The sequence below is a fragment of the Micropterus dolomieu genome, linkage group LG21 (genome assembly GCF_021292245.1).
Source record: "Micropterus dolomieu isolate WLL.071019.BEF.003 ecotype Adirondacks linkage group LG21, ASM2129224v1, whole genome shotgun sequence".
Taxonomy (NCBI): domain Eukaryota; kingdom Metazoa; phylum Chordata; class Actinopteri; order Centrarchiformes; family Centrarchidae; genus Micropterus; species Micropterus dolomieu.
The window spans coordinates 33205240-33229507 of record NC_060170.1 but is presented as its reverse complement, the minus strand read 5'-3'; the positions used below and the strand labels follow the sequence as shown (position 1 = coordinate 33229507).

The 24268-nt window shown below is 40.9% G+C and overlaps 1 protein-coding gene across 4 annotated transcripts in view; it reads right to left on the bottom strand.

Annotated features, from left to right (window-relative positions):
* Positions 1-24268, bottom strand: part of sema4c (sema domain, immunoglobulin domain (Ig), transmembrane domain (TM) and short cytoplasmic domain, (semaphorin) 4C) — a 94539-nt gene that overhangs the window by 7794 nt on the left and 62477 nt on the right. For 3 of the 4 annotated variants that reach the window (XM_046035579.1, XM_046035580.1, XM_046035581.1), the window contains 10 exons: positions 20826-20980; positions 15407-15469; positions 13219-13317; positions 12744-12840; positions 12113-12232; positions 10606-10757; positions 7729-7904; positions 5489-5633; positions 4698-4911; positions 1068-1183 (listed from right to left, as the gene is read on the bottom strand). In XM_046035579.1, the coding sequence (XP_045891535.1) occupies positions 1068-1183; positions 4698-4911; positions 5489-5633; positions 7729-7904; positions 10606-10757; positions 12113-12232; positions 12744-12840; positions 13219-13317; positions 15407-15469; positions 20826-20980 (1337 nt within the window). Of the gene's footprint in view, positions 1-1067; positions 1184-4697; positions 4912-5488; positions 5634-7728; positions 7905-10605; positions 10758-12112; positions 12233-12743; positions 12841-13218; positions 13318-15406; positions 15470-15644; positions 15732-20825; positions 20981-24268 lie in introns of those variants that run through there. The other variant, XM_046035582.1, reaches the window with a different exon arrangement.

The window sequence follows — 24268 nt, the reverse complement described above, 5'->3', positions numbered from 1 at the left end:
ACCTGGATGAGTGCCTCTGAGTTGAAACAAAATTTTGAGAAACTGAATTTGAAAACTCAAAAAGCAATACACGTTAAATTCAATTTCAATCTGTGAAATACAATTTGCATGCTATATTCAGTTTGAACATTTCAAATAAAAAAAATGATTGCTGGCACTTCAGCGACTCCACACCCTCGCATCCAACAAATTCTGTCACTTTCTGAAACTGAAAATGTGACAACCAATGCCCACTTTAAGCTGGCGAGCAAGTACGCAGGATTTTAACTTCTCTCTCAAGCTATTCTTTCATTCTTTACACCAGTGATTCCCAACCAGGGGTACTTGCACCCTAAGGGGTACTTCTGGGGTTACCAGGGGGTACATGGAGATACACTGATTTGATAATATATATATCCACATATTTGTCAACACACAAGTACGATTACAAATGGTGGTCAAGACATGCCTCCGCTTGCCACCAACCTGAATCCACAGACTGCAGAAAGACTAGAAAAAGACCACATGGCCGAAACATCCAGTTTCTGTCATTTGAAGCTACAAAAAAACACCATCGAACAACACGATAAAGCCATCCCATCCATGATAAAGGGGTATTTAGGAACACCTGATGGGGCTGTGGGGGTTACGACAGACAAAAAAGGTTGGGAAACACTGCTTTCCACAACCACATCAGTCACTTTTCATGTGTTAAAACCAAAAATTATTTTCACGCCTCTGTGACATTTTGGGGTATTTTATGTCTTTTTAAGATAGCAGAGAAAGATGACAAAGGTTGCCGGCTGGACTTGAACCAGCGGCATTACAGCGCATGCACGGCATCTTAAACCCTGGTGGCCAGCTTTTCACCCTGCCTTTGAGTACGGCCGTTTTGGACATCTAGAAATATTTTTGCCTTTCGACCTGGTGAGATGGTCAAAGCCTTCACAGCCAGGTCAAGCTAACCGTGCTGACATCATCAGATCATATTTTCTCAGACTCGACAAAGCTCCTCCAGAGCCACAGAACTGTTTTCTCGTGCTACTTTCTGTGAATAACTGAGAGACATCCCCTCTTCTTTTCCTTACCTTGGAGTGGGAGATGGTCAGGCTGTCCACAGGCTGGGCTGCCTCAAACAGCTGGATCTCCTCTATCACGTGGGCCTCGGTGCCCAGGATCACCACCCTCCGCAGCCAGCCCTCCGCTGCAGCACACAGGGGAGGAAGATTCAGCTCACTTCTAATCTGTTTAGTCAAACTTTTCATTCAAAGTTCACTTCAGTGCAATATACTTTCTTCATTCCCTTGGAGCAGTTTTTTTTATGGCATGCATAAAAACATATATTTTCAAACAGCACTCGGCTCCCGATTTGACAGCTCATTTAAATATCATTGATATGCTATTAAAAATATAATAAACACACACACACACACACCTGTGACTGCACACCAGTTCATTTGAATAATAAAGATGTGATATCATAAATGTACCCGCACACACGCATACCAGTCAATTTAAATATTAATGATCTGTAAACAAGCACCTGTGACTGCACCGTGTTTCACTTTAATATTAATGATACACTAATAAATTCACAAACACGCAACTGTGACTGCATAGAAGTTCATTTAAATATGAATGGTGAGATATAATATGCAAACACAGCCCTTTGATGCCAAACTATTTTTAAATATTAAAACACAAGCTGTGTGCTACCATCTTCTTTCTTTAGCTGCTGTTCAAAAAACTATACTGAGGGCCAAAAAACATTCTGACTGTGTTGCTCCGCTCCTCAAATGAGTTCAAGTTGCTAGCTGGACAAAAATTAACCTAAGGTAACGGCACTTTTAAGCTTTAATGCTTCATTTAGACTTGTCACAGCAGGTGAAAGTACTGACATTAATGATATTTGGGGTGCTCCACTGCCAGAGAGCCAGTCTGCAAATAGCAAGGCCCTGGAGCTGGAAGAGTGTTAATTAATGTTATTAATTAGGCTTGTCCTTTTCCTTTAATGATGTAAATATCTCTGCTGTGAAAAAAAGGTCTATTAAATAACAAGAAAGTACTCTCTGCAGAAAAAGTTGGTCACATGCATGATCACAAATGCATGAATCTACGGTGTCATCAAGTTGTCTGCAACTTTCATCAACTTCAATTTGTGAAACTTGAACGCCAGCTGCACTGAAATGTCACGCTACCCTGCAAACGAAAAAGAAAACAACTCCTCCTGCCAGAACTCACAGCTGCATTACAGAGTCCAGCTCAGCAAGAAACTATCTAAAGGTGAATTTGAAGGAGTCGAGATGCTGTTCCTGGCCTTTTGAGACCTTCGGTAATAATATCAGAGACATATGAAAACTTTTTCAAGCGGTGTGTGGGAGGCGGATGAAGGGGAGATCCTGTGCTGCTTTCATGTAGGGCATTGTGAGCAAGTTTAGATCCCCTGTGATGAAAGGTGTTTCAGGCACAGCTGGTGGGGTGACCTTGATGTGTGTGTGTGTGTGTGTGTGTCTATCTATGGATGGAATAGTACTATATGCTGACATGCGCTTTCTTGTGTGGTCCTCTCGATTAAGAGACTGTCACGGATAATATGAAAAGCTAACCCGCCAGCCAACGGGAGGCTTGAGAGAAGGAAATACATGCACACACACACAGGCATATCATCACACTCGCCTCTCACGGCGTCAGGGACCAGTGTCGGCTAATCCCTCAATCCTGTAGCCTTTTTTTTTTTCTCTGAAAAACAGTCTAAACGAGCGCTCCCTCTCTCTCTTTTCACATCAGCTGTCGCTATGCTGCAGCTAATAGCTAATCAAGCCCGCAGCCCAATTGGCACTATGAGCGCACGTCTGCCAAGGGCCCTGTTGAGTTTGTGCTGTGAAGCACGACAAGCGGGAATGACTGCACTTGGCTCAGGGAGTGGGAGTGTGTGTCTGCGTGTGTGTGATTGTGTATAACAATTTGTGAGTGTGTTACCCTTGTGTCTGTGCCCATGTGTGTGTTGGTGTGTCCATGTGTGTGTCCGGGTTGGCCTCCCTGCATGCCAGCAGAGAAACCCTGAGTCCGCTGTTGTCACACTGTCAGCTGCCACAGTCACTCTGCCGCTGCAGTGATCTGAATGGTAAGTAGTCGAGTCTCTCTCCATTCACGAGATGGGCTGCATTCAAATTCACATTCCCTGGAATCCACTGTCAGATTTGTGTTATTCAAGATTAACACTCTGGGAGGGTGGACTGACTTCAGATACGTGCCAAAACAGGACACCTGCATATGGGCCTGACGGCTCCTGACTGGAGATATTAATTAAGTCGCGCATACGTAGACGTTTCCTTTGATGCATGAAGATGGATCTCGGCATGCAAATCAAGTCCTTAATTGAAACCCAGCTGAAGTCTGGCCAGATGGTATGTTGTTTTGTGCCACCATACCTAATGCCAGTACCTGTCCCTGTCTGCTGCCATGGCCTGTAAGCTCTCATCTCTTCAACAAATACTGTGTGCAACTCCCTTCAGCGCACACACACACACACACACACACACAAACCCAACCGCAGTGCAGGAACAGGACAATATGAAGAAACCTAGTGCCTAGGATGCATTTTTACTGCTACATTGAGAGAACAGACAGGAGGTGGGTGATAGGAACACTATATACTGTACAAGGCAATCCACCCCGCAAAAATAGTCGCTTTGCCTTTGCTTGTCATAAAGGTGATGTTTGTTCATTTTAAAAGCTGTAGACTGTGGCGATCTCTCTTTGCCTGCATTGTATTGTAAGAAGCTGTTGTCATTTTGACCCCGACAACTTAGACAGGTAACTTGAAAAGGTGAAATTGTATCTGAACAGAATTTAAGTGCGCTGGTTTATGTTGACAAGTTCTAACACTGTAAACACAAATGTCTTAAACAGTTAAGTGGTTGCATCTGAGAGGTTGAATGGGAGCTGCTGCTTAAGCTGAAGTACTTAAATAAGTCGAAGAGCTGAAAGTAGTTTAAATCAGTCGGTGAAAGCATTTTTTATTTTAAGCACAGTAGGCAGTCGGATCGTCACTTTATATGTAAGCACTTAGAGTAGTTGAACTGTAAACGATGAAAGCAATCAAAATTTCATTCACAAGTTGAGACACCAGAGAGTTTAAGTGTGTGCACTGTGAGTAGTTGAAATGCCAGTTGGTATGAACTGAAAGCACTGACAGCCACTGAAATACAAGTTGGACAACTTGAGTGGTCAGTAGAAGAGAATAATTTAGTTGAAATGTAATTTAAAGTTGTGTGTGGAGGCTGAAAGCAGTTGAGATGTCAGTTGAAGGGGAAGAGATGAAAGGACTTAAATGATCAGTTTAGGTGAAGCTGAAATTCCCCCTGAAGTTGAAGACAGTTGAATTGTACGCATTGTAAACAGTTAACGTGTCAGTCGACTCAAGAGGTTTGCATTTCATGCAATTTGCAGCAAAGTAAACAAGCGAGGTCGTCTGAAAAGAACATGGAACTTGAACTGCAATTTCTGAAAAGGCTGAACCAATATGATTGAGTATGGATTACTAACGATGGTGACTTGTTTAAAATGTGAAGTATGAATAAAGTTGAAGATGGGTGGGAACACTGAATTCACTGCTTGACTTATACTGGCTTATTCCAATGCCCAAAAACTTTCAACTAAAACTACCAGTGGCACCATTTTTGCAGCAATATTTGGAACCCTCATGTAATTTGTACCTGTGCCGAGGAAGAGCATGTTGTAAGCCCGCTGGTCCAGGGCGCTAACCCGGTCCACCGCCAGCCTCGTGAAGTTGACGCCCTTGGTTAGCAGCAGGGGGCGAGCCAGAGCTTTGTCCTCCATCAGCGGGTGCTTCTTGGCAAAGTTGAGCGTGCCGTCAGGCAGCTGCAGGGAGGTGTTGTAGCCGTTCGCCCTGTCTGAGTTAGTTATACACTGCAGCGCAGACAGAGGACGGAGAGACGGGGGACAGGAATGGACACAGAGGAAGGAAATGAATGGAGGAAAAGGACGAAGGGAAGAGTGAGAGGGCCAGGAAGGGGAAAGAGGAAGAGGAGGAAACTTCTTAGCTGCAGCTGGCACAGGTTGGCATGGCTAGTTGGCTCTGAGATGACGGCCCTCCCTCCCACTCTCCCTCCATCTTTCTTTCACTCTCGCTCTCACCTCCGCCTGCCATCACACCCCTTCCTCTGCTTCCTTTCCTTTCGTCCTGGATCATTACGTTCTTAGGTTTTTGTGTCGTGCCAGCTTTTTCTTTTTTTTTTCCACTTCCAGTGCTACAGCGCCCCACGCCACCCATTTCTACTTCCTTCCCTCCCTCTTTCATTATCCCTCCTCTGCCCACTGAGCTCTCCTTTTGTGATGCAGTAGTTCACAAAAAAAAAAAACAGGTGCACAAAAGCCCTACATTTTTAGAATAATACTCTCTCTTCCTGCTACCTGAAGTTGTCTTGAAATATTTTCATTTGCCAAACATCATATCATATGTGCCAGTACAGGACTTCTCTCTTACCGATCCAGGCCGTGGAGCAGGGACAGCACCGGTGTAGCGTCCCCACCTTTGGGATGCCTCCCTGTACTCTTTGTAGGCTCCTTCAAACACATTCTTCACATCACCGATCTGGTACTGGCACACTGCCGACACGTCCACGTCACCCCTGAAACATGCCGGCAAGGCGAGGAATTAGTGATGTGTGGCAACTGAGAGACGGACTACCTGTCATCCTCTTGTGGAAAATGTGACTTTTCAGTAGCAAGTAGCTTCTGGATGCAGCACAGGTGAAGCCAGACTAACAAGAATGTGAGTTGCTATACAGAATGGAATATGGGAAACTGTTAAAAGCATGGAATATGAACTACCAATGAACATGTTTACAAGAGGCAAACACTTCCAGAGTGTGCAGATGTGATATTTTCAGAAATCAGCCTAAACAGTCCTTTACTGAGCGAGCTGAAATGATGGGATGTGTTGACACATCTCCGCTCTTTCTGTGGCGAAGCACACTGATGTACAAATTGATGCACACGTAATAGACTTCCTTGATAGGGCCCTGAAATCAATCAGCTGGTGCTGTGACTCAGGAAATGCGTTTCATTTGATGGTAAGGTCGGGGGGTCTGGGATCTTAATTTCATTTTCCAACCCAATTTTAGACCCCAAGTGAAACTGAAATTGGGTATTGACGCATGACCCACACACATTAAATTAAACTTCTACTCCTCATCTCACAAATCTATTTGATTTCCACGCTCATTCACTGGAATGAAAACATTTTTCAGCTCTGAAATGGAGTCAGTTGACATACTGATACGTACATATAGTGAAAACTTTGTGCTCTAAAACATAACAAATAAATTCCATACCGATTCTTCAGTTTTTTATCGCAGTTAATTGTTATTTACATTCGCCAAGGTACATTAGCTGCAAGCTTAGTTTGACACGGAGTGTGTACCGCAGCTGTAAACAGGAAATGAGATGATGTATCCATGAATTCAGTGCTTTTCCAGTCCGGAACAACACTGTTAATGTGCCACGGGTTTTATAAGGTGAACGACAAAACCAAAGGACAGCCCTGATGTCTTAGCAAGTTAAAGAGCTAGCCTATTCAGAGAGATTATGGCTTGAACTCCGAGTCATCATTTGCATAATGTCCAATTATCTTAATGTTATCTCTGTTGAAGCCAGGGGGCTTTAAGGAATCCCCAGTGAGTCACACAGCGCAAAAGGGTTGGGCTTTTTTTTTTTTTTTGCTGCAGTAAGAACTCTGAATGAAGAAACAAAGCTTGAAGTTTAAAGCTGGTTCACTTTGTGATATGATATCTTACTGAAGAGCACAAAAGACTCACATTAAAGAGCATTAGCCGGAGATGGATGAAGTCTCCAACTTTCCTCCCAAAGAAAAGCTCCTGCCCTCGCTCCTATGTCTTTGTTGATAAGTAACTCATTAACACATTACATTTATGTAATGGTCCAACAAATGCCAATCTTTATTCCACTAATAATACCACAGTCACTTATCAAAACTAAGTCACTATTGTCAACACCCGGTTAATTACCCGATTGTAGTTTAATTATCACACTTTTCTCTGTTGCTACTTCACAGGAAAAATGTCAGAACCGTTTAGTTTGTCCTACATTTATTTTTATCAAGCTAAAAACTAAAAGCCAATAACCAATATTATGATACATTTCTGCTCCTGAGAAGAAATAAAGCTTTTAGGTCATGATACTCAAATTGGAAGGTATAACATGTAAGGAAAATATAAAATTATTTGATGACACTGAATCACCAGTCAGTGTTTCAAAAACCCGGGTCTTCTAATGAAAATTTGTCATCTTCTTGTTGATGTTTGGACCTGATTCTGTTTGGCAAATGGGTTCATAATCATCTGAAACACCATTAAGTCCATGTGACGTTAAATCACTACTACAACCAATAAAACATATTCAAGCCCACTTGAGTTGTATCCACTCAAATTAACTCATAACACTACTGTCACTTAGTGGCCTGTTGTATTAAAAGCCCAATTACACAGAAAAATTTCTACTCACACAAAGTACATAATTACAGCCATCATATCAGAGTGACTGGCTGACCCATGATTTTAATAAAAAGCAGAGTATCTGACATGTTGTGATGTAGTGCCTCGCCCTGACCGCACACGTAGTAATTAACTCACATTTATTTGAGGATGATACTGAAATTGAGCTATGTCTGCAGTTTTCGTTACATGTCTCTGACAGCCGACTCACCACTGGGCGTGGAAGATACCGTAGAAGGTGGTTCCCCGCCAGTCCTGACCCGGCAGCGTGAAGACGGCCCTCAGGTTGTTGAAGGAGACGTGGCGCTCGGGGATGGAGCACTCCAGCCGGGCTTTCTGGAAGGTGGTCCACTTCTTCTGCAGGGTCCTGGTACCACCCAGATCACCCTGAGAGAGAGGGCGTATCAGGTCTTGTCAATGGAGGGTATGGGTCAACTAAATTATATCTTGATTTTTTAAAGCCCCCCTCCATTTAAAAAATATGTTTAGCTTCACTTGGATGTTTGAGCTTCACTGTGCAGAAGGATCCATGTGCTGTACATTCATCTGTTGAAGGGGGAAGTTTCTCTGTGTTAACCTGCACGACACAACAGCACCCAACATCTCCCATCTCCGCTGATAGATTCCATTTAAATTGTATAGATTTTATATATTTGATTCTGATTGATTACTGATTCTACTTTTATTGTTTTTTCTTCTTTCTTTTTACTCTGTGCACTACATTCCCTGGTGCTGCTGTGCCAACAAGATCAATAAAATAACTTACCCCCTAAATCTCAGTGTAAGGCCAGTTCACCAGTATGATTTTGTGACATCACAACTACTGTAGTTTGGATGCCAATCATGGTCCAATATTAGGGCTGGACGATACGGCCAACAATGTTATCACGATAAAAAAGTTTCATATCTTTCGATATCGATAATTATCACCATAAGAATCAAATTGAAATTTCTGATTTTTGCTCCTGAGTGAAAGTTGAAGAAACCTGATGGTTAATTTTAGACTCTTCTTCATGTTTAACACTTGAAGCCAAACAGTGGATCACTTCACAAGTCTGAGGTGGAACATTCAACACAATTATAATAAAATCTTTGTCAGCAAATATGAAATGAAGTATAAGCTTTTTTTCAGTCCTCATTCGTGTACGATTAAAGTGAATATAATTAAACATTTACTGAATATTTATTGAACATTTGTTATATTGTTATTGAAAAAAATTATATTGTGATCATTATTGTTATTGTTTTATTGTTCAGGCCTATCCTCAAGTGCACATTAACTGATAGATGTTTCATAGAGTAAACTTTCTAATGAGGCAATCAAGCTGCTTTTGTGGCAAAAAACATATCAGATATTACTAATCAAAGCAGATTATTCTTTATATGATTTAAAACATGTCAAAAGTTTTCCCCCTGAAATTTCATGCAGCGAACTTCAGCCTGGCAAATGCACGCACAGATCTTAAACTGTGCTGCATCACTCACACGACACACTGCTCTGCTCTCTGCAGCATGTATCCAAAACATCTTTTGCTGAAAATCTTGTTTTTCTTTAACTTGTACTAGATGGTGTGGTCAGCGCACCGTGACATCACTGGCTACAGATCACACTTCTTAACACGCCAGTGTTATCAGACATGCAACAGACACAAAGAGGGCAGTAAAACTACGTAGTACCACATAGTATCTGAACTGTTGCCATGTTGGGAAAGACGCTATTGGAGCATCTAGACCACTGAAATGCAGTATAATCATAATGTTCAATTATACAATAAACATTGCATTGTATAAATTGATGAGTACTTCCTTTATATAGTATTGTATGGGCTCAAAAGAAGCATGTCTGCCAGAGACATCTCATTCCTATTACCCTCATTTAAAAAATGCAAATGCTCATATTACAGCAGTGAGATATGGACATTGTTGCTTCTGCTGCAATATCAGTAGGATGCGCTAAATTATTCCTCCCTCTAGTACACATCATGTGTGAGCATCTGTTTCTAATTTCATTCAAAGAGCTTTATTGTTCATTACAGCACGGACATTAAAGGGTGCTTCCCATAAAACAGTGCATATATTGTACATTTAATTACACACATGTCCCAAGACTGTCTCCATGTTCCTCAGTTTTAAGGTTACTGAGATGATATGGTTGGAACATGACACGAAACCCTTAACTAAAAGGTCAAAAAGAAAAAAAGTCTCCCTGAGTGACAACGAGAGGCACATCTGATGTCAGTCTATAATCACTGTGGTATATCAAACCTAATCAGTTATCCTAATGAGACCATTCATTAAGCAAATGAATACATTCATTACTAAATAGCTCTATGTCAGCGTAATTGTCTTCACATGACACTTTGTTAGTTAACTGGTGCTGAGCTGAAATTCAGTTGTTCTTGTTATTTAAATGAAAGTGCAGAGCAGCTATTTTATTTGTGCTTTATTCTGGTATTATTACATTTTATATATCATTATCATTACACAGTATTAGTAGTTTCAAGTTTCTGTCATGTTCAGCACACCACCTTACGCTATCTGTCCTCAAGTCAAGATAAAAGACTGAGTGATTCATAGATTAAAAAAAAGAAAATCAAAGCTATCTCCTGAGCCCTCTTGAGAAAGGGTACATTTAAGTTACGTAAACAACAGTGCTGTGTGCTCTCTGTTTATGGCAGCTTGTGTGAAAATCAAGCTAAAAGTAGAGCAAGCGTCAGCGGATCTGACCTTAAAATAAAGCGTCAGTCTGTTAACTTTGTTATGTAATTAACATCAGGCTGTTCCAGGTGTGACTTATAAGCTTATTTGTTTACTTTACATATATATAGCCGTTAAACAGCTCTACTGGTTCCCTCCTTATATGGGCATCTCCTGTTGAAGGCTGCAAGCCCACAACTGTTAGCAAGTACTGTCTGACATTTTTAAATGCTCTGAAGCAGCTGCTAAAACAGCTGGAGAAAAGGGAAAACAAATGATTTCAAGCCAAGCACGCATGTGTCCCTGTGCACTCTCAAACCGTCACTTGCAGATAGACTACTGTTTGAATTAGTCTGTGCTTTTCCCTACATTTTGTTTCGATCAGTGTTACCTTGCAGACTCGGGCCACTCTGGCCACAGTGAGCTCAGTGTCACAGTCCAGCTCCAGAGCTCGCTCACTGAAGAAGAAGTAGATCTTGTCGTCGTCCCCCTCTTTACTGCCGCTGCTCTCCCTCACCAGGGCTGAACCCACAAAGTCCGGCTCTGCACGCGCACACAGGAGAACAGTATCAGACAGTGTTTTTACACACAATAGTAAAGACATACATCACAGCTGAACAAATCACAGTCTCAGCCTGTAGGTGCATTTGGACTGAATCACACACACACACAGATATTGACACACAAGCTTGACACCTCCATCTCATTCCCTGCCACCCTTTCTCACCTCTCTGTCTATTTTCTATCATCACTCTCTCCCTCGCCTTGTCTCTCCTCCAGTCATTTCTCACTCTCTCCAGCGCTCCCTATTATCGGTCCATTTTGTGTTTCTCACTTCTCCCTGTCCTTCCTGTCTTTCTCGCATTCTCTCTATATCCAGTCCTCATTAGCTTGTGAACTATTTCTTTTGGTAGAAAAGGGACAGACACATTTTTCAACTCAAGTTGCTGCCGGCTTTAAATGTAAATGTTTTTTTTTTTTTTTAAATACAAGGATACAACGTTTTCCCCATATGGTATTTCTTTTAGTATAAAATCCTTTGAAGCAGCATTTTGTGCAATCATGGGACACTACAACTCAAACAGAGGACAATAAAATACTTTTTATCTGGCCAGAAGCTGCTTCCGTTCAGGTGAGGCTAGCTTCACTGACCCAGGTCCAGTCTTTAATAAAAGCTCTGTATCACCACGAATGCACGGACACATCGGTCTAAACCTCAGCCTCATCTGTATGTTCCTCCCGGCTCCCCCTCCATTCTCCATTCCCCTCACCTCTCCCTCTATCTTTTCATCACCAACCCTAATGTCTGTTCTTTCATCACCCATTTTTTCCTGCTGTGACTTCATCCTCTTCTCTCCCCTTCATTTCTCTGCAAGTGGCTCTCTCCTTCCACCTCCCCCCTAAAAGATAACGATCCTTCGCTGTAGCTCAGTCCTGCACTTCATTTCCTGCAATTCATTTCTCTTTTTTCTTGTACTTGCATGTTTCTGGCTCTTAAAAAAAGAAAAGAAACTCAGTTAAAGAGAAGCCGGGTGTTATCAACCTATAATGTGATTTATTTTATTTGAAAACATATTTAATTTGTCAGTGTCACAGAGTATTTTAGTCTAATTCTTTACAAGTATGCATGCATGCATTTTAGCATACACGTTTGCTAAACTCAGCACACTGTAACGTGATACTGGGCATCTTTGTAAAGTAGTTTGGAGGGGTGGCATCTTTTTTAAAATCATTTCCAAATGACCAATTCTGCAAGAAACAAATATTGGAAATTTGTGGATTTTTTGGCAAAGAACGGGTCAAATACAAACATATAGAGCATTGACCAAAATGTTTTTCAGTTGGCAGGATTACCACTTCTTTCTCTTTGTCTTTCTCATGCCCTATATTTCACTTACCATTGAGCCAGGCAGGCAAGTATTCGCTCTTCATGCTGTAGTGCTGTTGGCCCAGGTTCCTCAGAATCACCGGCTCTGTACCCAGGAAGTTGTTGAGCGTTGCTGAGTATAGCTCCTTATCTGTACCAACAAAACACAAAAAGCTTTAGTTTAATTCTGTTTTTCAGCCACAATTGTGCAGGCTAACAATGAGAGAAGGTCATTGGTTCAGCGGGGAGGCACAAAAAAGACGGAGAACGGGCGACTTTAGGTCCAGCGAAGCTGTTCAAGCTGAAGTGAATGTAGCATGCAAAGTTAAATTGGACTTGTGGACTCTCAGTGCAATCGTATGGCTACCCAACAGATGGTAAAAGCTGCAGGAGCAGTTTGTGGAGATTTGATGGACATTTTATGCTTCTGTTAGAGCTGTAAAAACACGGTGCTGTTCACTTTACTATGCAGACTGCTAAGGTGGAACAACAGGAGCTTACTATGTGTTTGGTACTGATTTAAATGTTAGTGCACTAATCATGCATTCTTGATTTGAAATGATCCTTAAATGATCTTTACATCTGTTCTGAAACTTGAAACTTGTATTATTAAAAGTTAGTGTTGTCTGTACATGTAAACATGCACACACATATTTACTTACCCACTATTAGGCCTGTATGCCCCTTTGCAGGGTCATATGGGCATTTTCCCTTCCCATCTTCCATAGCTGCAGCGTCGAGGGTAAAATAATCCGCGTTCTGCAAGCACACACACACACACACAGACAGACAGACAGACAGACAGACACAAAATGAGGCTTGTGGTCAGTGTGTATTATGACCCACCCGACACAGCTGCAAGCTCTGTCTGTCCATTACAACGGTCATAGCTTCACCCCTCGCTGTGTTGTCCGATCACGTAAGTGTCAGATACATGCGCACACACACCAGCATTCACACATTCAGCGAGCCCGGCGTGAGATTCTTTTTCCCATTGCATATATTTTTATTTTGTCACGCATTGGTCTTAGCCTGAGGTCAGATGGCAGACATCTCAAGTTGACACCTGTCAGCACCGGCTCGCAGTAACTGACGAGGGAAACACACACACACACACACACACATACGCATACTTACCACGTAGGTGCATTTGGGCTGGAAGGCGTAGGTGCCGCAGGTGTAGAGGTGCGTGTGGTTGTAGCTCTGCAGGAAACGGATGTAGTTGAAGCACTCGGTCTGTGAAGGCGAGGTGAGGAATTGTTAGAATGCGATTGTCTTTCTTGAAAAGGCTTTGTCCTACGTTAAGGTGAAGCCATGAAGACTTTCACTATACTCACACATTCTCTGAGATTTAGTTTTACTCTCATGCTTCACTGGGACTGAAATACCTCAAAAACCTTGAAACTAGATCATGTTTGCTGATAATACTTGTTGTAAAATCAGTTGGCAATAACTTCATTTTACTTTTATCTGTCAGCTTCAATCCTGTTGAGGACATCACTTAATAGATGATGTAGTGATGTCGTCATTATCTCAGTAACCTTTATGCTGAACAAAAAAGCAACAGATTGTTTCCAATCAAAGGATATGTTTGTAATTAACAGAATAATATATTCAGTGTTTTATGGGAAGGGGCCTTTAATGTCTTCACTGTGATGAACAATAAAGCTCTCTGAATGGAGTTGGAAACAGATGCTCACACATGATGCCAGAAGAATGAATAATTCAGTGCATCCAGTTGAAAACAATATCTGTACTTCACGGCTGTAATATGAGCAATAGGACTGTTATTTTTTTAACAGCTCCTGCAATCAGGGAAGATCATCAGGATGAAACATATCTGGCAGATGAGCCTCTTTCAAGCTTGCAACTAACATTACATAAAGACCAGTCATTAAATATAACGACGGGCACTGTAAACATCATATGGTTAGTCCTGCATAGTAAGTTAATTCCTGCTATATATATAACCATACAGTATGAAGGCATTCAAAGATATTTTAGTCACTAGACTAAAGTAGTTGGGCAGAATAAATGAACTTTTGCTAGTATTTTCCCCTAATCACAGGCCGTCACGCTGTATTTTAAGAACCACGCTAAAAACCTGTATTTTTTTTTAGTCAGTTTTAGTTAAAGCAGTGTTACTGCTACTACTGCACTCCAGTGAAGTATTTCCCCTTTGTATTAAAACAACAGTAAAAGTTAATGTTGTGCAATGAGAGAAGTTTTAGCTCTGTTTCCGAAAAGATCTGCGAGCTTCTATGAAATATTAAACAAGACCTCTTGCAAATGCACATTACACAGCCCAAGCAGCGGGAAGCCCTGGCTGAGACTAAAGTGAGGAGCTGGGGCCAATTCTCTATCTGTGTTTACACATGTACCACAATTAGAGGATCATAAGTCTGGACATTGTATGAGTTAATAAACATCATCTGTACAAGAAGCAAATGCAAATATGAAAGGAATAGTTTCTGTCTTAGAAGACAGATCCCACTCTCATGTCTGTATATATATGAAGCTACTGCCTGTTAGCTTATGTTAGCAGAAAGACTAGAAATGGGGGGGGGGAACTAGCCTACCAGCACCTCTGAGACCTCACTAATACAAAAACCAAAGTGTAAAAAGAGTTTTACAGGGGTTACATTGGACTATTTCTTCTCCGGGTGCAGTGACTTCCTGGAGTCTTGTCGTCACTGTACTACCTGTAAAACCACAACTTTTTACACTTTGGTGGGCACAGCCAGGCTAGCTATTATCTCCTGTGTCCAGTCTTTATGCTAAGCTAAGCTAACCGACTGCAGACTGTAACTTTGTACTTAACGACAGACACGGCAGCCAATTGACCTTCTCATCTAACGTCTACTCTGGGGAAATATGCAAATACTCATATTTCCTCACAGCAGTGTTTGTACTTGTTATATAATGTGCTGTGGCTAATAAACTTTCTATTCAATTTTATTCTTTTGTGTGTCATATGTAGTATTAGCGAACGGATGAAGCCTCAGTGTAAGTCTTTATCACATAATACATTATTTCTGGAGCAGGACTTCACTCACTTTTTGTTTGTTTGTGAATTGATCGACCTTAAAAGTTGCTGATCCTAACCCTGTCTGGGAGATGCACTTCACCGGGTGCTAATGTAATAACTGGAAGGTTTCCAGTCAGAAACCCCAGACTGACTTGACAAAATGTAATTGGACAAAGTGAAGTGAGTAATGCTGCTCTCATAAACCACTGTCTGAAAAGCGACTGCCATGCCATGGCGCCCCTGAGCATGGCAGGTCACCCCAACAACTCTGACACTGTCAGCTGAAATCCATGTTACCTGGTTGTTCTTCCCCTTGGCGAAACACTCTCTCTTCTTATCCTGTGGAGCGGGCCAGTCGATCTGGAGAAAAGAAAGAGACAGATGTGATGTGGGCAACACGTCGTCTGCAGGAATGATGATGTCTGCCTTTGGCACGTAACTATTACATCCCCCAAATATGTCATGTGTCGATATATCATTTTCATCCGTTGGCATAGACCATAAACAATGCACTGCAAATAGATGTGTAAATCACCTCATTTCTTTCGGACGCGGTGCACTTAGAGACACATGTCATGACAAAAAATTCACACTTTCCTCGTTGCCATTTTGCTTAACTCGGCCTCTACACTCTGCACTCTTCTTCACCAGCTGCTGTAACTATAGCAACAGCCACTGACTCAAAAATAGCACATTTAACAAGTACATTTTGGTACTGAAACTTTGATTTTGATTATGTTTTTAATAGATGCACTTTAACATAATGGACCCTAATTAGAGCATGTGCATATTTCAGAAGTTGTTTCTGAATGATTGGAGCCCAAAGTTACCCTCACCGTGAACTAAAGAGTTACTAAACCAACTAAAGAGTGCAGTTAAGTCTGTTAAAATAGTCCACAGACTGAGACGCCCAGGTGGCGCAGGGAAAAAGCACCACTGCAGAGACCCAAGTTCAGTCCCTGGCAGCTTCAAACCCCATCAGACACACTTGTAGTGAGGTCCTTACTGCTTTACTACTACTACTACTAGTACTACTGTAGTGACAAGCATACATGGAGGACGCAAATAAAAAAGAAAAGTGTTTTGCTATTTAGTATTATTTACAGTAGCTGCTTTTTCTTAAATGACTGTGTAACACATGAATGAACTTTGCTCCGTGGACAGAGGTCCAAAATATGAAGTGTGATCACTAAGAGGGTTTCCACACCATTAGAGATAATTACACTGGTCATTACAGGCGGAGAGCTGCTGCAAATTCAGAATGAAACTCTGATTTACTTGACTGGATTTAAAACAACAGCAATCAAACAATGGGTAATTGCCAAACACAGTACTGGTAGATAGAGTGCGCTTTAAATCCTAGACTAACTGTTATATATAATGATAATAGAATTAGTTAGAATCCTCTGATCAGTACAATATATTAATATTTCAGAGGCAAGAAAATGATTCACCTTCACCCTTCCCTACCACTGTCCACTGAACACTCAAATGTAATTCTCCTAGAAGTCCCACTACAGAGATGATGGAGTTTAATGGTTAAGATTTAATAACTGAATTAATCATCAGGATCAGTGGCTGTGAAATATTACCTGTAGGATCTGTGGGTTTAACTAATGCGTTATAGTTTTTTCTTTTTAAAAAAAAGAAAAGACAAGATAAAATGAAGCATAGCATCTCCAGCAGTTTATTGTTACCTCTAATTTGTTCCCAGGGGACTCTCATTAGTCGCTAGTCACCGTCTACTTTATTATCTAATCCGAGAAATCCAATGTTCACTTGCGTCACACAGATCAGGTATTTAATAAAAAATGTTGTGCAGTAGTAGGTCGACAAGTAGCAGTGGTAGCTCTCACTGTTAATGACTAACGGCCTATTAAAGAAACATCTGCCAAAGTAAATGTCCTCCACCTCACATTAACACACGGCACTAACAAGCAACAGCTGTTAAGCAAACATTTCTGCTATTTCAGCTTGTATAGATATCGGACACAAATAGATTGTAGAAAAATAGATTGTGTATCGTGCATACTCAGTGAAAAGGCCTCAACCCTTAAAAAATGGAGTGGAACATGTTTGATGTTTTATCTCATTCAAATAATGCAGTCGATGCTTTTATCCATTAGAGAATGAATAACAAACAAGACCTTAAAGTGAATACTGGTTCTTAAGTAACTCAAAGTGCTGGTTGAAATTGTAATGTAGTGTACACTGATGTTCCTAAAAACTAATTTGTGTAGCACAGATAGGTGGATATTTTACAATATTTTGTACATAAAATGCTGCACCAAGGTGAAACAGCGCATTACTGTTGCAAGTGCAGTCAAAACTGTATCAGTGGCGGATGACTTAACAAAGTGAATAAATGAAATAATGAAAAACAATCCACTATAATCATCAGGGGAAATAACATAGCTAAATAATGTAGTTAAAAAGCACTTCAGACACGAATTGGAAGCAGAGTGTCTCAAAAACAAATTCCAGAAAAAACACAGCCCTAGAAAATATCCAGGGAAGAAAGGCAAGCATGAATATAATGAAGAAAGACAGCAGCAAAGAAATAAAAGAGTGGCAGTTAAAGGAAGGAGAGGGGGAGGAGGGGTGAGAGAGAGTGATGGGCAGATGGTGACAGAGGGGATGGACAATTCCCTCATCTTCGCAGTCATTTTTCTGTGTTGGCTCCTTCCCTCTACATTGCACACTGGGGGCCGACAACAGGTGGTCTTATCATTACTGTAAGATGCATAACCCTCACTCAAACAGCCTGTGTTGTATGTCACAGTGTGTGTGTGTGTGTGTATGTGCATCTAATAACTGCTCATTATGGCGGTAAATCGGATAACAATCCCCAAACCGCTGCAGGCTGCTCGCTACACCTTCATTATAGACTGCTGTAATTGTATTGATTGCAATATGGACCAATTATTGAGGGACAAAAGCAAAACCAGATTGAGTCTCTGAGGCTTTAGCGTCCCTGTATGTGTAAGTGTGTGGGTGTGTATCAGGTCGAGTCAAGGGTATTTATAGAGCTCATTTAACATACAGGTTCGCCCCAGAGTGCTTCACAGGAAAAAACACAAGATACACAAATTAAAACAAGGACAATAAAAAAAAACATGATTGAATAAGTGCATCGTAAACTCTGGGCCAAAGCCTGTGCCCGTGTACTCCCACACGTTCACAGTGGATATGTTTGTGCTGAAAGAAGCAAAATATTGGAGCCAATAGCTGCACATATTACCGTCTAATATCTGGCAGCTTACTCACACTATTACTTTTAGCACCAGATAAGATAATTAACTTCCAAATAAAGTAATAACTTTGCAAAACGTCAGAAAACATCTGAGTCCAAAATATGTAAAACATGATAATGTAAAAATCTCTTTCCTGATGAACAAGTAATCATTCTATTATAAGAAGTGCAAGTTTAAGCTATCATTAAATATAAATATCATCCTGAATATGTTTGTTTTTGTAACATGAAATGGTAATTTTCATAGTTTAAAGTCTGGAGTCTAAAACTGACAAAATACATAAGTAACTTATATTGATAGTTACATAATTAAATGGAGTGAAAAATAAATAATGCTTTTATCGGCTGGTAAAAAAAGCAAAAAAAAACAACTTTTATTTTTGTGTGGCGAAATAGTGATCGCTAAAAATACTAAGTAGTTAGCTACCTAACTGAAGCTAACTTTCACCATTAAACTACACCAACCAGTAAATGTAATTAATCATCCAAATGCTGAACTGAGTTCACTGAAACCGTGCTTCTATATTCACAACATTCAAATTAAATATTTTATTTTATTTATACAGCGCCAATTCAAGACAGAAGTTATCTCATTTCACCTTTTATACAGAGCAGGTCTAGACTGTACTCCAACATGAGCAAGCACTTCACGACAGTAGGGAAAACTCAGTGAAACCTCGACAGAGATGCCATAACATCACATCTTATCCATCACCCACAAGTACTCAGCTGGTGTGAGATCAGGCTGGTATTCTAGACAGGAAGAAATATTTCCTTTAGCACGATGAGAAGATGGATACATTATGCCACATCCAGGAGATGGTTAGCTTAGCTTAACATGTTGTCCATGTTGTGTCCTGTTTGTTTAATCTGTTCACAAATCAAAGTGTAACAACGGCTACTCGTGGTTTTACAGGGCGTTACTCAAAAGTCAACACGTTCTCACTACCAACCATATAAAAGAAGCAACAAAATATAGCACCAGTTAGACTTTCAAAATAAAACTAGTGGTTAACGTTACAGTTACGTTACGAAACGTCACAGTTTGGTGAGGTTTAGACACCAAATCTAGTTGGTTAGGTTAGGGAAAAGATCACGGTTTGGGTTAAAATAACAACGTTACTAAGTCCGGTTTCTGGTCACCCATCTCAACCACCCTCGGACCTTTCTGTTAAATATCCTACATGCATTCAAAGATGACATTACAGGGCTTCCCCACTGTGATGAACTATGACCCTAAGGGGCTCCCCAGTGAGTTACAAACTGACGCCACCAGGGCTTGACCGTGCGTCCATATGTGACGAGATGAGAGTGAGAACGTGTCTTTAAAGGCAGTGAGTCAATTAGATGATGCCACTTGGTAGGAGACACAATCAGCTCCACAGAGAAACGCCAATAAATGCTAAGCGCTTTGCAAAGGCTTTAGACGGAAACTGGCCCGAACCTGAGCTTTTATATTAAGTTCAGTAATGGCAGACTTTATCGCACGTTAGTTTAAGGGCACCGATCGGGCTCCACATACATGATTTTCTTCGATTAACAAAAAAAGTTTAACATTTTGGTGTGTGGCTTTTGGTTAACCCTCTCAAAATGTTTTACTAAACTCAAAAAATATATGTGGATGAAATCACAAGGAAGGATTTTTTCTGCTTTGGAAAAGTTGGCATACTGGAGGACTCATTACTAACAGCGGCAATTAATGCATTTTATTATATTTTTGACCCTTCAAGGAGGACACTTTAATACATTTTGAGTGGATATTAAATTGCTTTGACAGGTTGTACATTATTAGCTTCTACAAGGAACATTTAATAAAAGAGGTACATGCCAGACCAATAAAATACCCAGCAACTAGTAGCACTCACTCTACTTTATTATGGTAGTATTAGGTCTTTTCATTACCTGCCAGAATAATTTTTTTTTGTGTGTGCGTGTTCTCAAACGTCCTTGAATCCAAAAAATCAGCCCCCAAAAATAAAATAAAATTAAGGTCAGTCTCTAAATTACTACGCAGCAAAGAAGTGCGGCAGAAGCAGAGATTATGCTTCATCTTGTCTTTCCTCTCCTGCTTATCCAAGCAGGAATATTTAAAGCCTTGCTATAATAATTATATCACAGTTAATATCATAATTGAATTTGGTGTGTTTAAATTAAGTATCTGAAATGTGTGTTTATCTCTGCGGTGCCAGGCCGTGTGGAGGAGAGGATGCTTTTTATTCCTGAACTGTCCATCATGAAGCTCTGTGATATGAAATCTTATGTGTTATCATTTAATTTTCTTGCCTTCTACAAAAGCCTTTCAGAGTGTGTGGGTGTTTTCAGTGACAGTCGCTCAGACAGTGTTGTGAATAGAATTGTTTTTCTTAAAATCCTTCCTTCTCCATATTTAACTTTTAAATTGTAATCCCCTTAACTGGAGGAAAATGAAGCCTTTAAAGTTTGTGTGTTTATGTGTGTCATTACCTGTGGCCGTAGCTGCTGGCTGATGTTGTTGGGGTCCAGGGCGAACAACGCCTCCCGTGCTCCGACGTACAAAACCCTCTCGTGGTCGGACAGAGTCAGCATGCTGTAGTTGCACACTCCCTGGACGCTGAACCTCGCCATGCTGTCCAACACATCTGGATAAAGACACACATCGTTAGATTGCTAATAATACATACCTGCAATAAAGCTCATCGTTCCTTTCATCTGATCTGTTGACAGATGACAGAAAATTAAACTGAGAAGAACATTTCACACTTCCCTTTTTGACATTTGATGATGTCTCAGTTTGTTCACACCACCAAGCCACTCCCCCACCTATAGCTTAATGTCATCGATTCTGTTTGTACTGTGGTGCTGCATGCATGGTAATGTTTCTCAGTGTCAGTTGGATGTGTAAATAGGCAAGTATTTGCTAACACATTCTTCATTTTAGCTTAATAAAACTGATAATAGTTCGAGATGACTGCGGCTGACTTGATAGTCTAACGTGAGCTGCGGGCAACTGCAGGTGCAGGGAATAAATACGGAGCCGTCAAGTCGGACACATTCTACCTGTGTGAGCTTACTGTGACTGATCTCGCGACATTTGCTTAGAAATATGCCACAAGACCAGGCAAAAGGCGGTTCCTGTCAGTGCCAGATCCGTTCTGCATATGCGCAAAAGTGGTTCTGTCAGTCAAAGAAGGTTTTGAGATCAAGTCAAAATAATATGATGATGTTATGAAGCGGCAGTTCTGAGCAGGATATTTTTATTATAATTAAAGAATATGACAGTAGTTCGAAGTCTTGTCATTATGCAGCTATTATTTTGAATTGGTAAGCTTACAGCCTACTCTTTATTTCTCTCATAAATACAGAAACGGGAGAGGGAGGTCACATTAAACTAGAAATAAAATATGTAAAAAGTATCGGTATCGGCAATACCAGACTGGGTATTACGTGGTACTGGATCGGATAGGAATTAAGTGGTATCGCACATCACTAGTGCTTACAGCTTGTTGCACTGCCCCCAAGTGGCCAAAAAACTAGGTGTTGATAGTGAAATGGCTTGTAGCTTGCAGTGTTCTTTCTCCAGGTCAGCAGAGAGCAGCCAGACTGCCCTTTTATTCAATTTAATTGGCTAAAAGATTCAGTTTGACCCCATTTACACCTCTGCTATGTCCTCGACTCCCAGAGTAAAGTACCACAGTGCATTTACAATAATCCACACCACTAAGAGATCTTCATTTGAAGATAAGAACTTCAAATTAACAAAGACGTGAAACAAACAATACATCAACATAAACACAACTGTAAAAAAAAACATTTTAACTAAAAGCACTCATGGTTATAACTTATCAGGTCCTAATGAGTTAGCAGTAAGCTACCCACAGTATCTAGCTTCAGGATCTGTTGTGAATTATTCCAGCAGGATGGAACGCTGCACTGAAAGCTTCCCAAGCTCTGTATTTACTTTAAAAACTTGGAGCAGAAGCCAATCTTCAGGGCAGGTCTGATAAGTTCCAGATCTGCATGTCAGAAGCGAGATAAGGTGGTCGTCTATTTAGAAAAAATAAACAACAAGCAGTGATGCTCTTGCCCTATCAGCCCTTGTTTTGATGAAGAGTGCAATGGCGTGTACCATTACAGCCACCAGTTATATTTATGACTACAGATGATATCACCATAATCTAGGACTGACAGAAATGCTCAGCACAATCTTTTTTATCACTCAGCCGATGCTTTAATGTGAGTTTTTAGAGTGAGTTTGTTATTGAGCCAGATGCCAAGATGTTTGGATTCATAAACATGTACAATACAAATTCCATTAAGACTGGTAATTTTCAAATTGAGAAAATCGGCTAATCTTCTCTTGGAAAACAACCTAAATTGTGTTTTGCCTCAATTTAACACAGCTCTTAGAGTAAGGATTGTTAAAAGACTGATAGATTCAGTACTGCAGCTTTACAGAGACTCCCTCAATGGGAAACAGCAGCTTAATCTAGGCTATAGAGAGCACCTCCACACGACACAACAGGGATTTAGTTAGACCAAGAAGCATTATAGCAAATGGGAAATGAGATCCAAATGGCAACGTGGACAGGATGCAGAGCTAAAGATTGCATATAAATGCACACCAATGATGGGTGTGAATCTGCAGGTGTGATTGGGTTCATTATCTGGGCTGCACATCCAGATTTAATACAAGGCCAAAATGAGGCCTCTTACTCTGATTAGCCTATCGCTCAGCATATTAACGGAATATTAGCCTCCTGGTAAACCCCGTTATTAATCAAATAGCTGAATCAGTGTGATTTGTCCCCGCACTGTCTCATTTGTTTAAGGATTGTCCATATATTTGGGTTGTTTCTCATTTTGCTGGCACAGACTGACGCACACAATCTCAAAAAGATTATGAGAAAATCACAAAATGTTCTCTCTATGGCCCCATCTGCACGCCTTTTTTGGAAAAACCAGAGCTGACTTTTTTCATCAAATTTTTTAAAAAGATGCACCCACTGTTTTGCTGTTCACTCTCTCTCTCTCTCTCTCTCTCTCTCTCTCACACACACAAACACACTCCATTCAAATCCCCTGACTAGCATACAGACAAACTAGTGGTGCAGAGCAGATGAGAAAGCAAGACAGAGACAGGAGGAACGAGAGAAAGGATGGTGTTTAGTTTTCATTATCCACACTCTTGTTGCTTGCAGTGTCACCTTGTTCTCCCTCTCCTCCCCTCGCTCACTTCATCTGGGCTGATAGAATGCGTGCGAAACGCGAGGCGACGACAGCCCGTGCTGCACGTAATGCGATCTCATAAATTGAATAAGAATATTTTTTCTTTTTGTTTTCTACAGCATGAATATTTCCACCTCTATTTTCTTTTTTTCTCTCCCCCCAACTGAAAATAGCAGCTGAAATCCAGGGAGGGAACAGCAGGAACTGGTATGATTTATGGTGTGACTAACTGCTCGTGTGTCGCTGTGGCCTAGTTGGGACTAAATATACATGGAGCAGGTTGTGTGTGTGTGTGTGTGTGTGTGTGTGTGTGTGTGAGAGATAAAATACGGTTAGAAAAGTCAGGCTTGTTACTGAATGCTTGATGGTCGTTCAGCCTAAAGCCAGTTCTTGGAAGATTTAGTCTTTTTGTTGTTACAAATGCAAGGTAATCCTTTTCTATACCTGCTGCACAGGGAGGGAGGGACCCTTTTTATATTCACAGAAAATGTTGCTTTCAACTGAGCGCAATCACATCAAACACGCTCACCATTTTACATCAAAGGTGGTGCCAAAATCAGGAAAAACAAACTCGACTTTCAGTCTGAATGACAAGTTCTGAAAGTCCTCGGAATCATGGAAAGTCAGAGCGTTTACAACTATGCAAACTTCGTCGGCTGATGATGTGTGATATGGTCGAATGCTCCAGAAGAAGCTAGTAA